Source organism: Oncorhynchus clarkii, chromosome 30 (genome assembly GCF_045791955.1).
Source record: "Oncorhynchus clarkii lewisi isolate Uvic-CL-2024 chromosome 30, UVic_Ocla_1.0, whole genome shotgun sequence".
In the NCBI taxonomy this organism is placed as follows: Eukaryota; Metazoa; Chordata; class Actinopteri; order Salmoniformes; family Salmonidae; genus Oncorhynchus; species Oncorhynchus clarkii.
The window spans coordinates 13,386,922-13,401,407 of record NC_092176.1 but is presented as its reverse complement, the minus strand read 5'-3'; the positions used below and the strand labels follow the sequence as shown (position 1 = coordinate 13,401,407).

The 14,486-nt window shown below is 43.5% G+C and overlaps 1 protein-coding gene across 1 annotated transcript in view; it reads left to right on the top strand.

Moving 5' to 3' along the window:
- Nucleotides 1-14,486, top strand: part of LOC139389433 (uncharacterized protein KIAA1671-like) — a 19,159-nt gene extending 4,673 nt beyond the window's left edge. The window contains exons 2-8 of the mRNA XM_071136189.1: nt 2,201-2,316; nt 6,054-6,219; nt 6,318-6,489; nt 11,252-11,391; nt 11,532-11,674; nt 11,820-11,909; nt 12,047-14,486. Coding sequence (XP_070992290.1) covers nt 2,201-2,316; nt 6,054-6,219; nt 6,318-6,489; nt 11,252-11,391; nt 11,532-11,674; nt 11,820-11,895 — 813 coding nt within the window. The 3' untranslated portion in view covers nt 11,896-11,909; nt 12,047-14,486. The remainder of the gene's footprint in view (nt 1-2,200; nt 2,317-6,053; nt 6,220-6,317; nt 6,490-11,251; nt 11,392-11,531; nt 11,675-11,819; nt 11,910-12,046) is intronic.

Below are 14,486 nucleotides of genomic sequence, written 5' to 3'. Positions count from 1 at the left end.
TGGCCAAATTACCAGAACAAAGTTTCATACAAAGGCACATTTACAACATAAAACACTACAGTTTAAAAACATGAATTTGCACATTGACCAGACAAGATGCTTTGGAGAGGTTTGGTGTATTTAGGGGTCAGAACATTGAAAGCCCCCCCCACTTCATTGTCCACCATAGTTTCTACCCAGTCTTTAAAGTCAATTTTATGTCCTTTTGTAGCTCGTTCCAAAGCACAGTCAGCAAAATAGTCATGTGAGCTTAGGTGAAAATTGTAATTTGTCTGCTGGACAAAATGGGCTATATCCTATTTTCAGCACATCAACCCAAAGTTGTCATTTTGGATGAAATTAAGAGAGTGGGTGTTATAATTAACTAGCCTACATTTACATGATTGATGAAAGGTCTCTCAGGTCATGTTGATGTCTGTGATGGTGTAATCGTGGCAGGCTGTTATCATTCAGAGCTGTGATGTCTGTTTGGTCTAACTTTCCAAGGTGCCGCAAATTCTTTAGCCACATGTCAGATTGACTGACATTCTCCCTTGGTGGTCAGCCCTTTCTCTCCTTCCATTCATCCGCTCATTGTTCTGTTGTTTCCCTTGACGCACCCTTCCTGTCCACAGATGGGGGGCGGGGGGGCCAAGGGCTCATGTTAAGGAAAAGTCTGCTTCACTACCATTCCGATTCAAAATCGCAGCCAGAAAGAAACCTATTTACCAGATAAGGTGCCTGGCAAGCCTGCTCTGTCCTTGTATCCAGTAGATTGTTGATAGCAGAGCCGACACCCTCACATTGTCAATAATGAAGGGCTTTCAGCAGCACTAGTAGTCAGCCAGTCCATGCTATTTCTTAACCCTCTCAGTCTTGCTGCTATTGTTTGGTTGACAGGTAACAGGGTAGCCTCGGGAGTGGCAAACACTAAGTGAGGGTGTGTTTGGGTGTGTTCATCCACGTACACTGTGGATATGGTAGGTGTTTACGGAATTTAGATTACAGGAGATTTTCTTATTGAATGGTACATGCTTAGTCCTGTGCATTAGCTGTGTTCACAGACCCTTAGGGCTGAAATTCATTATATTATAAAGGGGTTTTATGAAGTGTGACTGTTTTTTTTTGTTGACATATCAGAAATAATTCCTGCCTCAGACAAGGCCTCGAGTCGATAAAGGTAGCTGTGCTGGAGCACTGAACCAACCTGGTCTGTTTGAAAGGCTAAGCATGTATCTGGACTAACCTGCCTGTTTAAGTGTCATGTGACCAGCATGTTCAAACCCATGGTTGGAACTGGAACTCTAATACTTGTTTAACAGCTAAAGACAGATTTGGCCCTGAGAGATCACGGTGTGGATTTGAAAACCAGCCTATGCTGTGATGTGGAGAGGACTCCTATTTAGGGCTGTTAAACCTGGAGAGGAGGAAGTACACTGCTTTCTCAGATGGAGGGATTTTCTCACTGTTCACCCTGACCTTCTTTCTTCCTGTCAGGAAAGGCATTGATGATGAATGACATCCTGTACTGTTGGTTTCTCTCGTTCGCTATTTCTCTCCATTTCTCCCTCTCTCTCTGGCCCTCGCGCTCACTCTCGTGCAGTGACAAGAAACAAAACACCTATTACATTTCCTTCCATCATTCTCTTTAGACAGCCTATTGTGTTGTGGTGCAACAGTGCATCTGTATAACACGATGCAATGGAAGTCAATAGAGATCATGCAAGTTCAGCGAGATTTCTCTGCTTGTGCATGTGTGCGTGCGCTCACAGTCTTGAATGCATACACAGGAGGAGTGAGTGGTATTAGGACAGTGTGCCCTCTGTAGCATCCTCATTAAAAGAGACACGGTTCAGTAGATAGCAAACGCACAGTGGCTCAACAGTCTCTGTCCCTGTCGCTATGAGCTCATCCCGTTACCTCTCATTATCCTGCTCACCCACTGTAGGTCTGGCCATAGCCACACAATACATGGTTATCAGGACCAGCACCTCACTCACCGACACAGCTGGCCAATTGTCTGTTACTGTAGGCTGGGTGGGGCTTCAACCAAGATCCAATAAGAAGCCTTGATATTTTTATTCAGTCCAGCAGAGATTAATCCAGTTCTGTCATTTTGGAATCTGTTTTCTCTGACCTTCTAGTGATATTCCAATGGTGCATACACTTCTACTCCTTTTTGACTGACTTGTCATTTTCTCCCTGTCCATCTCTCTTTCAGGAGCAGTTGAAGCAGAGTGTGGATGGTGAGGAAGAGGGGCGTGACATCGACACACTGGTCCACGAGGCAGACAGCCAGTATGGGACCTGGGAGACGGGACTGCGCACTGACGATAGGTGAATACACACACACATGGCTGCTGTGGCCTGGGCCAACACTTGTGAAACATGGTGTGCTCCTGTTTTTGGTTACTAATATGCGGATCCTCATTCCTCAATATGATTACTAATTTCCCCTGAGGCTGTACCCTGGTATCAGGACATCCTGACATCGCTGGTTCTGAATGCCTCTCAAATTGTGCCGATTCATTTCTCACTCTAAATATACAATACTCGTTTGAGCTTGAAATTTAACACTGCCTGGATCGATAAGTAGTATCGAATGGGTGCACTCTATCATGTGTTCTGCCGGCGCAGCATTGACCTTTTCGACAAAGTCACTGAGTCATGTTATATCCAGCCTTCTAAATAGGGCAAAGTGGATAGTTAGCCCCAGGAACTGATTCTCTGCTGTCCTACCATTATGGTTAATGATGGTAATCTCAACATAAATCAAACAACATTTTATTTGTCACATGCTTCGTAAACAACCGGTATAGACTAACAGTGAAATGCTGACTTATGGGCCCTTCCTAACAATGCAGAGAGAAAAAAAGGCAAATAGAAAAATAATAACACTAGGAATAAATACACAATGAGTAATAATAACTTGGCCATATACACGGGGTACAAGTACAGAGTGGATGTGCAGGGGTACGAGGTTAATGAGGTAGATATGTACATATAGGTAGGGATAAAGTGACTAGGCAACAGGATAGATAAAGCAGCAGCGTATGTAATGAGTTAAAAGAGCAAAAGGCTCAATGTAGATAACCAACAGCTAACCGACTAACTATTTAACTAACTATTTAGCAGTCTTATGGCTTGGGGATAAAAGAGGTTCAGGGTCCTGTTGATTCCATACCTGCTGCATCGGAACCACTTTCCGTGCGGTAGCAGAAGGACAGTCAATAACTTCGGTGGCTGGAGACTTTGACAATTTTTAGAGCCTTCGTCTGACACCACCTGGTATAGTGGTCCTGGATGGCAGAGAGCTCGGCCCCAGTGATGTACTGGGCAGTACGCTCTACCGTCTGTAGCGCCTTCAGATGCCAAGCGATGATGCAGCCAGTCAAGAAGCTCTCATTGCTGCAGCTGTAGAACTTTGAGGATCTGAGGGCCCATGCCAATTCTTTTCAGGCTCCTGAGGGGAGGATGGCCCTCTTCACAACTGTGTTAGTGTGTGTGGCTCATGATAGGTGCTTAGTGACGTGGACACAGAGAAACTTAAAGTTCTCGACCTTCTCCACTACAGTCCCGTCGATGCGTGCTCGGCCCTCTGTTTCCTGTAGTCAACAATCAGCTCCTTTGTCTTGCTAACGTTGAGGAAGAGTTTGTTGTCTTGGCACCACACTACCAGGTCACTGACCTCTTCCCTCCTATAGGCTGTCTCGTGATCAGGTCAACCACAGTTGTTGTCAGCAAACATAATAATGGTGTTGAAGTCGTGCGTGGCCACGCATTCGTGGGGAACAAGGAGTACAGTAGGGGACTAAGCACGCACCCCTGAGGGGCCCTCTTGTTGAGGGTCAGCGTGTTGGATGTGTGGCCCGTCAGGAAGTCCAGGATCCAGTTGCAGAGGGAGGTGTTCAGTTCTAGGGTCCTGAGCTTAATGATGAGCTTGGAGGGCACTAAGGTATTGAACACTGAGCTTTAGTCAATGTACAGCATTCTCATTATTTGTTCCTCTTGTCCAGGTGGGAGAGGGCAGTGTGGAGTGCAATAGAGATTGTCATCTGTGGATCTGTTGGGGCGATATGTGCATTGGAGTGGGTACAGGGTGTCTGGGATGATGGTGTTGATGTGATCCATGACCAGCTTTTCAAAGCATTTCATGGCTACAGATGTGAGTGCTATGGGGCAAAGGTAATTTAGAAAGTCCATGTGCCCAAGAACATGAAGGTAACCAATGGTGGTCTGTTTGAAACATGTAGGTATTACAGACTGGGTCAGGGAGAGGTTGAAAACTAGCTAGCTGGTCAGCGCAAGCTCTGACTATGTGTCCTGGTAATCCTTCTGGCCCTGCGGCCTTGTGAATGTAAACCTGTTTAAAGGTATTACTCACATTGGCTACGGAGAGCTAGATCACAAAGTCATCCGGAACAGCTGGTGCTCTCATGCATGGTTCAGTCTTGCTTTCCTCAAAGCGATAATACATGGAATTTAGCTTGTCTGGTAGGCTCATGTCACTGGGCAACTCGCGGCTAGGTTTCCCTTTGTAATCCGTGATAGTTTGCAAGCCCTGCCACGTCCAACAAGTGTCAGAAACGGTATAGTAGGATTCGATCTTAGTCCTTTATTGACATTTTGACTGTTTGGTGGCTCAGGGGGTTCGTAGCGTGATTTCTTATTAGTGTCCCGTGGCACCTCTAGCCTTTAGCTCAGTGCAGATGTTGCCTGTAATCCATGGCTTCTGGTTGGGATATGTACCTACGATCACTGTGGGGACAACGTCAGTGATGCACTCATTAATAAACCCGGTGACTGATGTGGTAAACTCCTCAATGTTATCAAATGAATCTCAGAACATATTCCTGTCTTTGTTAGCGAAACAGTCCTGTAGTTTAGCATTCACTTCATTGGACCACTTCCATATTAAGCGCGTTACTGGTACTTCCTGTTTTTTGTTTTTGCTTGTAAGCAGGAATCAGGAGGATAGAGTTATGGTCAGATTTGCCAGAAGAAGGGTGAGGAAGATGCGTTTCTGTGTGTGGAGTAAAGGTGATCTAGAATAAAAAATGTAAAAAATATTGACTCTAGTTGTACAGGTGACAGGCTGTTAAATTATGTAACACGGATTTCAGTTTCCCTGCATTAAAGTCAACGCCCATTAGGAACGCTGCCTCTGGATGTTCATTTTCTTATTTGCTTATGGCGGTGTACAGCTCGTTGAGTGCCGTCTTAGTGCCAGCGTCGGTTTGTGGTGGTAAATAGACAGCTATGAAAACTCTCTTGGTAAATAGTATATCATAATGTATACTAACTCCGGTGAGCAAAACCTCAAGACTTCCTTAACATTAGAGATTGTGCACCAGCTGTTGCATATAACACCCACAAGCTTCTCTTTCAAGTCTCAGGCACAGTTACTGATGTTGAAATAAACAGATACTATGGTATCTATAGGTACTAACTGTACAGATACAATAGCATCCCAGGCCTCCTGACACTGTGTGGTCGAGGAGCAGTAGCTCACTGAAACCTGCTTTACTTTACTCCAGCTCTCAAAATAGCCTGAGTCTGTCTCGCTCAGCAGGCTGGCGTACCGCTGGCATACCACTGACCTCCTGTGGCCAGGAGAAGGTATCACAGCAACAAACTCCACCCAGGTTGAAAATCTGGAAAATGTTTTGTAGAAATGAATGGATACTGTAAGAGTTTCAGATAAGATACGATATACATGACTATTAAAAGGCAGTGGGTCATTGTCATATGAATCCAACTCTCTGGATGGAATAATCACCAAATAGTATGGTCATGTACAGTATTGTGACTCAGTAGTGTTTGCTACCTTCATTCTGAAATGAGGAGCTTGTGGTCAAGTGGAGCAGGAGTCTGCCCGGTCATCCATTGTGTCTTCCAGTACATCCTCTATGAAATCTGATGCCCCTGCCTACAGTAAACCCAGACAGGAGAATATGACTCAGCCACACCAAGCTAGTAGACACTGTCACGTTGTTCTCTCAGTGGCATTGGCTGCATATAAAGACTTTTAGGAAGGTAGCCTAAAGTACTAGTCATGTCTGTCCTTCCTGTAGCCTGACTCCTGCCACGCCCACCTCAGACAGCAACCTCAGCCAGTCGCCTAGGAAACCCATTCCGCCCCACACACCAGGGGAACATGCCACACACAGCGACCTGGACACTCCAGATGGCTTCTGCCCCTCGGTCCAGTCCGAGATGCAACTACTCCCCTTCCCTGAGGTAAGACTGACACCAACCTTTTGAAAGGACGTATCAGTGTAACAGTCAGATTTGCTTCTCGTGTGTCTGTGTGTTTATCGGTTTCTCCCTCTCTCCAGGCCTCCACCATCCTGCTGGACTCCAGTGCTCTGCGCTCCAGGGTGCAGCTGAGTAAGATGCGGGGGCCACGTTCGCGCCCCTCCAGGGTGGCTCGTCAGACTGCTGCTATGTCTGTACACCCTGAGGGACAGACCTCGCCCACTGAGGACTGGCGCTCCCGAGACTCAACAGGTCAGGCTAGGACTCTGTTCTCATGTAGACACTCTGTCATATCTCCAGGGCATAACATGAACACCCACCACCCACCAAATGAGGGTAGATTTTGGTATTAGCGGGTAGGAAATTTCTATTTTACCAGCCACGTTGGTTTCATATCTGCTAATCGCACAAAGGAATGTGAATCCTATATCCCACCTTCCGCAGCCACACTGCCTGTTTTTTGGCTATTTACATTTTTGTTCCCATTTTTGTTTGTTCTTCAATGTTTGTTAGTCAGATTCAAAATCTTAGACACACGTGACACCATGTATGTGGCCATGTTACCACAGTAACCTGCTGCCCTTAAAGGGGTAAATTAAAAAATACAAAGATTAACACATTTTTAAAAGGGAACAAAGTCTTCATTTTAACTGGGAATATTCAGTCTACAATATTTTAGAAATAATAATATACAAGTTGAGAATATTAAGTTTTGTTTTGCCTCGTAGTGACATTTCTGTTAAAAGGCTCGGGTCACAAAAAACGAAAAGAAATTGAGCAATATCACACATTACTTCTTACTAATGCAGTCCTTGTTTTAGAAACATTACAAAGCATGGTCATTTTTATGTAATTATGGCAAACAAAAATATTTGGGCTCATGGCTCCACATTAATGCTTTTAAAAAATAAAAAATGCCTGACAAGAAGAATATAGATTTGACTCGTCCGAAACGTTGCACAAATCACAATATCATACAGAAAGGCCGACATTGGAATAATATTCAAATCTATTTTTCATGTACATCAATAAAGGCCTAAGTGCTACAGCCTCATGTCCAAACTGATGCTGACATGAGGGAGGTGCCAAACTTTAATGAGACTTTTAATGACATAAATATAGGCTAAACGCCAGTCATGTTGGACCCCTATAATGGAGGATAATTAACATGAACATCTAATGAGCTGTTGACCTCATGCACGGTTTATTTAGATCAAATGATCACAAGATGGGAGAGTGAAAGACCTGTTGATCACCGCACATCACCCACCTTGAGGCTGAGTGGAGGCAGTCAGCATTTTGAAACTATTTAACCATAAATCGTTCAGGTTTTAAACAATTAAGTTTATGTAATTTTATTAAGCATGTCTTGCCTTGTTTAAAAGTAGCCTAGCCAAAATATGGCCATAGGAATGTTGAGGGAATTATTTTATTAACACTCAATATGACATTGAAACCAAATAATTTTTTTAATGTTCCATTGGTTCAAATCAACTTTATTTCATTGTCCTGCAGCCAAAGGCAAAATCCTAGTCATATTCGCATCCATGCTAGTTGATGCATCTTTAGATCTCTCCTCTTATATTTCTAACAGATATTTTCATCTCTGTCATATGAAACTGCTAATGCGTGCGTTGCACTTTTGAGAATGGTGTTTTCCCGTTAATTGCATTTGATAACATTTTGGCATAGCCTCCAGCTATGTGCGCACTTTTGAGCTTTTAATGTGAAGACATACAACTTTTTAAGCTAAAACAGTCTGATCTGTTGCATCAGCTTTTTTAATGGGCAGTGGTTGTATGAATTTTGGATCTGTCGTCCCAAAACTGTCCCAGAGTCTGTTTTAAACCCGGAGACTAGTCTTTGGACCCGTTCCGAAATGGACCTGGGGATTTCCCACCTAGACCCGATATGCATAAATAAAAAATTATAATATAGAGCGAGAACCGTGCCCAAGGACAACTAGACACGTTCCGTATAGACCTGGTCGGACCCAGACCGGGTCCAATCCAAGTGAGGGAAGCAGTAGAAAAGTCATTTTTTTCAAACTACTTTATTAACCGGAGCTGATACAGCATGAGAGGAGGGAGAGAGATGCCTCTCTAGCATGTGGGGGAGGGGCCATACTGTGAACAAGTGACATGAGGAGGGAGGGCGAGAGATAAAAATCAACCAAGCCAACTCGCGCTGTAGTAGACTAATAGCTGCCACAGCTAGATTATTAATCATCAAATATGATTACAGAGTACCTGTCTTGGACTGCATCAAACCGGAACAAGAAGCTAGTTAAGCTAGCTAACGTTAGCTAGCTAGTCTAACTAATGCTGCCGTGCATGTGCTTTCTCATTCTACAGTTACAAACAGGGGAGCCGGCAGGGATTTTGGGCCCCATGAAAAGATATCACATTGGGCCACACCACCCCTGCCCAATTGCTGTAACCATACACCTCCAGAACCCAATCGACCCATTCAAAGCTTTAAATAACTCTACCTTTGCCGGCTTGCAACTCTCTTGTAGTCCAATATTTACTGTAGGATATTTATTGACAGTGAGCTGTGAAAATATAACACTGTGCATTCAACATTCTGTGGAATTCACTATTTGATGCAAGACTGATACCCTCTATAAGAAATGTGCTAAAGGCCATCTTTTTACAGTCTAAACGTAATTTTAATGTTAATGTTCTTGAATAGAAAATTCTCTTAACATTTAATGAACAATTTAAAATAAATATACATTAACCTCTTCAATTAAAATAAATTAACATAACAAACAAAATAATACAATCAGCAGAAGATTTTTGAACTAAGAATACATACCAACTAGAAAATAAGCAGCTGTAAAAGTGGAAATGAAAAGGCCTGATGGTGGCGCTAGAGGAAAGGTCAAGAGGTCACCACCCACTTGGGGTCTTGATTGTGCACAAGACATTTTATGGCAATCCAGCCATTATTTTGAGATATATCTTGTTCTCAGTCTTGTTCTCAGCCTGTGGGCATCATGTGTGTAGTGATCCAATATCCATAACCATGCCATTTAACAGCATGGCAAGACTGCAAAGCCTGTCCTGGGACATAGTGGAGCTCAATTAGTTTTTAAAAAATCTGTTTTAGCTTACTGAAAGCTCTCGCCACCATAAACAGTCACAGGCAGTGTGCAAAATATATGTAAAGCAACTCACGCTGCATCTTACAAATTGCATTCAGGAGACCAAGAGGGGACAAGTTAGGGGGGAAAGTGGCAGAATATACAGTGTTCAGGTGTCTTACTTCATGATGAAACTCAGGTGTAAGATCTCTGGAATACTTCATGATCAGTGGTTGGCACACAGAAGGGACTTTACCCTCACTAATCTGCCCAACTTTCAGAACAGCAGAAAATGATTCTACAATTATTGCAGTGTTCTGGAACCTAATGTCCAAGTCACTTATGTTGTCCAAAGCATTAAAAAACACTGTTCTGAAACACCGTTGCTGCACTGTCCTGAGCTGTCTCCTCTTGAGAGGTCTCATCATGGGATCTCTTCCTTTTCCTCTGGCGGCCGTGTTCCTTGCTAAATTGAGTTGCAACATCCATTTGTCAGTGTTGCCTCAGACAGGAGAGACTCCCATCTCTAAGAGCCGGGCATCTCTTCCTTTAAGGCTCTGATATTGGCTGCCTCTGTGTCAACTGAGCTTTTTCCTGACTGGAGAATCACATTCCTGTCCTCAATGCATTGCAGTACCTGCAATTATGCCAACTGACATGTCATTCAACACAATGCTGCTCACCTCCTTCTACAGTTGGGAGTAGGCTGGTTCAGGGGGGTGGGGATGGGGAGACAAGGCTGCTGAGCCTGAAGCTGCATCTGTTGGGCCTGGCACCAAGCAGGGGGAGGGACAGGGACAACTGATTTAGAATGAATAGCTTGCTAAAAGTTTGCCTGCATTGATTAAAATGTCATGTCAACTAAAAGAGGAGTGAAATGTAAACACTGAATTCTCTGAGAAGATATTAAGTAACTAATGTTAGGGGAGCAAAATTAGCCTATTTCATGGTGGACTAAGCTAACAGGATCATTTCCACCTCTCACGGACTACACCCACCTTCCTTTGTTAAACATTGGGTGACATACTGTCGCCCTTTCTTTTCTCTCTCCTGTATTTTCTTTCTTTTTGTTTTTTGGAAGCCAGATTTTTCTTTAGGAAGCTGAGACATGATGCTCCACCAGCACTCCTCACTCGCAATTCACTGCTAGCAAGTACCGTTCGCGCCTGGTTTGGGGTCAGGACCGAACCATTTCATGTAAATAGACAAGTCATTTAAAATTATACATACCCGTGACAATCAGATCCGACCCAGACCCGTGATATTCTATATAATTCTGGATCCGAACCGGGTCTCGGGTATTCGGATACAGGTGGTTCCTTGAAGACCTCTACCATAGGCACCTTTTTTTATCCTCAAAGGGACAACGGGACACCCTTAATTTTGAGCCCTGAATGGAATTATTTTAAGAGACATAAAAACTATTTGGTTGTATTTGTAAAGTTTCAATATTTTATAGGCTATGAAGGGTGGCTCACCACCTCCCAGGAGAGCTTTAAAGGGGCGGTGTTGTATTTTGAGACGGGCTTGAATATGCAGAGTGTAGCCTACATTTTTGTTTGATTCTCTATGGTAAAAAATATGTGTTTTATTTTGTAAAGTGGTTTCTTGCATCATACTATTATGTAAAAATGGTGTTGTATACCTTTTTTGCCCGAAGGACAAGTGGCTAGAAAAGTTCATTTCAAGCCCTGTGGCTGGTAAGAAATCTGAGTGGGTAGTAGATTTTACTCTTTCTGGTGTACCAAAAAGTATATTTTAGGTTTATCTCTCTATCCAGTACCTTTCTCCCGCACACTTTTTAGTATGGATTGAGTCGACCAGTTACACTGGAGATGTTCTTAGATGGTCAAAGATCTGGTAGACTTCTGAATATTCGTTATGATTGTGAAATGATGTACTCAGAGAGTGTGTTGTCCTCTACAGAGGACAACATTGAGTTTTCCAAGCAGGAGGACTCAGACTCTGAGGAGCAGGAGAGGGGAGTAGACCCCCGCTCTGCTGCTGCCTCCTCCCAGCCCCAGAGAGTCGCCCTCTTTCCTGGGATGGACCCCTCCGTTCTCAAGGTGAGCCTCCCCAAGAGAAACAGATGTTTACTGGAAGGCAAATAGTTGACCAGGAGTGTAATGTAATGTTGTCACTTATTCTGCTGTGAAAAATTGGCCTTTGATATGTTCTCTTGCTGGTTTCTCCCTCTGTTTGGCAGGCCCAGCTCAAGAAGAGAGGAGACTCTGACAATCAGACAGACGGATCCGCCCCATCTCCATCTCAGCTGTCACGATCTCCTAAATCCCCCTTCCTGCCCCGGGTGTCCCGTGTGCTGCCCCCCTCTGGAGGGAAAGAAAATGGGTAAGATGGTGACCCTGTCTCTTCCCTCTGTTCAGCCTGGATCTAATAACCCAAACCAGGGATTGTTGAGATAGTCAGTCAGACCAGAAGTGTGTACCATTTGTAATGATTGTGCCTACTTTTGTCTGTCTGTGTGTCTTCTTAGGGAGGAGGCCTCACCACAGTGGCTGAGAGAACTGAAGTCTAAGAAGCGCTCGAGTCAGTATGAAAATGACAGCTAAGTGTGAATGAGCAGGTAAGCTCTTCTCACAAATGTTCCTCACATGGTGGATCATTCATTTTCAGAATTATTCAATAATAGTGTGTCTGTTTTGCAAATAAATAACCCTAAAATGCTCATGGTTTGTTTCCGTTTGCATCCTCCCTGTGTAGGTTGCCTTAACTGAATAATCTGGTGGAGAATTGGAGACAGAAGCCTTAACCTTTGACCCTGAGAAGATGGAAACTCTGCTGCTGACATTGTAATTTGTCATCGGTTTGTTAATTTTATCTGTTCTCTTCCTGCCCGGGTCGCATACATGTGCATGGTGCCTTTTTGCAGACAACCTCGGTGTTATGGATGAAACGACCCAGGTTAAATATCTGGCTGCTCGGCTCCGTTTGTCCATTTCCTTTGCATAGAGCCACTTTACCCTCTCACCTGTCGGGAGAATACGGAAGGGGGAAACCCTTTTTCTCCTGTCAGGTTGCATTTCAGGACTGGTTAAACTTGTGGGACCACACGCCTCTTAACCTGGAAGTGCTTCAATAAGCTGGAGGACAGTCTAGTACCTCCACAAGATATACATGTATTTCTTTTTTTAAATGTATTTTTCAGGTTCGTCTACGCGTTACATTTCTATGTGTATCTATCAGTCAAGGGGTGTTGGTAATAGTCAACATAGGATCACATTTCTATGTGTATCTATCAGTCAAGGGGTGTTGGTAATAGTCAACATAGGATCACATTTCTATGTGTATCTATCAGTCAAGGGGTGTTGGTAATAGTCAACATAGGATAACATTTATATGTGTATCTATCAGTCAAGGGGTGTTGGTAATAGTCAACATAGGATAACATTTCTGATTTGTATTTTTTGTCATTGATCATAAAGAACAAAACACTGCTGAACTCATGTTTGGCCAGGCTGTATATTATGTGTTAGTAATAAATATGGTATCTAATCATGAAATATTATATTTGTATTGTTGCTAATTTGACAGATGAATCATAACATGTCCGAGTGTTTTAGTTTTATACGGAGAGCATTGCAAGTATCACTACAGCAGAGGCTCCCAAGCCCATTCCCCTGATGAACTGACTGGGAATCTGTTGTGTTGACCTAATGCAGCCCCTTCTAACTGATGTGTGAAGACAAATGCTGTGTGTTCAGTGTCTTTTCAATCATAATGTCTGAATATCTGTTTCTACTGGTGTTTGTATTTCTTAAGGATCCCCATTAGCTGCTGCCAAGGCAGTTATATACAGTTAAATAATAACACTGTTCACCACACATTGTGTTCCTTCAGGCCACTACTCTACTGACACATATCTACAATACAACATCCATGTGTGTGTGTAGAGTGCATGTGGGGAAGAGAAGGGTTAATCACATTGGAGGACTCAATTATACTCCTACACACACACACACACACACACATCAGCCTGTTCTTCCTCCCTTTACCTTCACTTACCTCTTCAGTGTAAGATCAAATGATTGTGTGTAATAGTGATGGATGAGTGTAAGGAAAATGTGATGGATGAGTGTGTAAGGAAAATGTGATGGATGAGTGTGTAAGGATTGCAAGGGAAATGGTCTAACTGTATGTGTTACCAATGAGCCATACATTCACTGTTCACTCCCTGGGCTCTGTTTTATCAGGATGTCTGCAACATCTCCCATTTAGAGAGAGACTTTACCCACCTATTCTTTTATCACTACATCACTGTTGACAACATGTATGCGCATGTAGAATCTCAGCTTCTTTTCCGTCACTCTTTGCTCAGACACTGAATGGACACACCAAGTAGCAGTGGTACAATCATACAGTCTGGATATCATGGATTCATCCACACAACTGTTATGGTCCCATTGTGCACATGGTCAGTGCAGCAATGTGGATGTATAGTGGAATGGTAGGAGTATGGCTTCCTCTACTCCAGTGGGGAATGTGAGTAAAGTATATGGTTTTGAGATGAGGGTGGGTGGTTATTTTCCCCTATTCTGCTGCACATTACTATTTGCACCAGTTGTTTTAGAGCGCAGAGCTGACTTAGGCCATGCCCCTGACCATGTTAGCCATGCCCCTGACCATGTTAGCCATGCCCCTGACCATGTTAGCCATGCTGCACTGTCCCACTACTTCCATTAAGCACTTTGTCAGTTAATGCACTACAGCACTGACCTGTGCACTGGCTATTCTGTTGTACGTCCCACCTTCCACATGTTCATAGACCACTGACCTGTGCACTGGCTATCCTGTTGTACGTCCCACCTACCACATGTTCATAGACCACTGACCTGTGCACTGGCTATCCTGTTGTACGTCCCACCTACCACATGTTCATAGACCACTGACCTGTGCACTGGCTATCCTGTTGTACGTCCCACCTACCACGTGTTCATAGACCGATGTTGGAATGCTAATGGAATGAAAGTGAATGTGTTGATTGGATCTTTGGAGTCGTTGTCCCTATGGTGTCCATGGCTTTTGTCAGTTTGAGGGTTTCTTATTTTCTCTCATTTTGTTTTTAAAAATAAAATATGTATATTACATTGTTTTAATGCCAGTGTCCAAAATTGTAACTTCTTAATAAAATGTACTGAGTTGA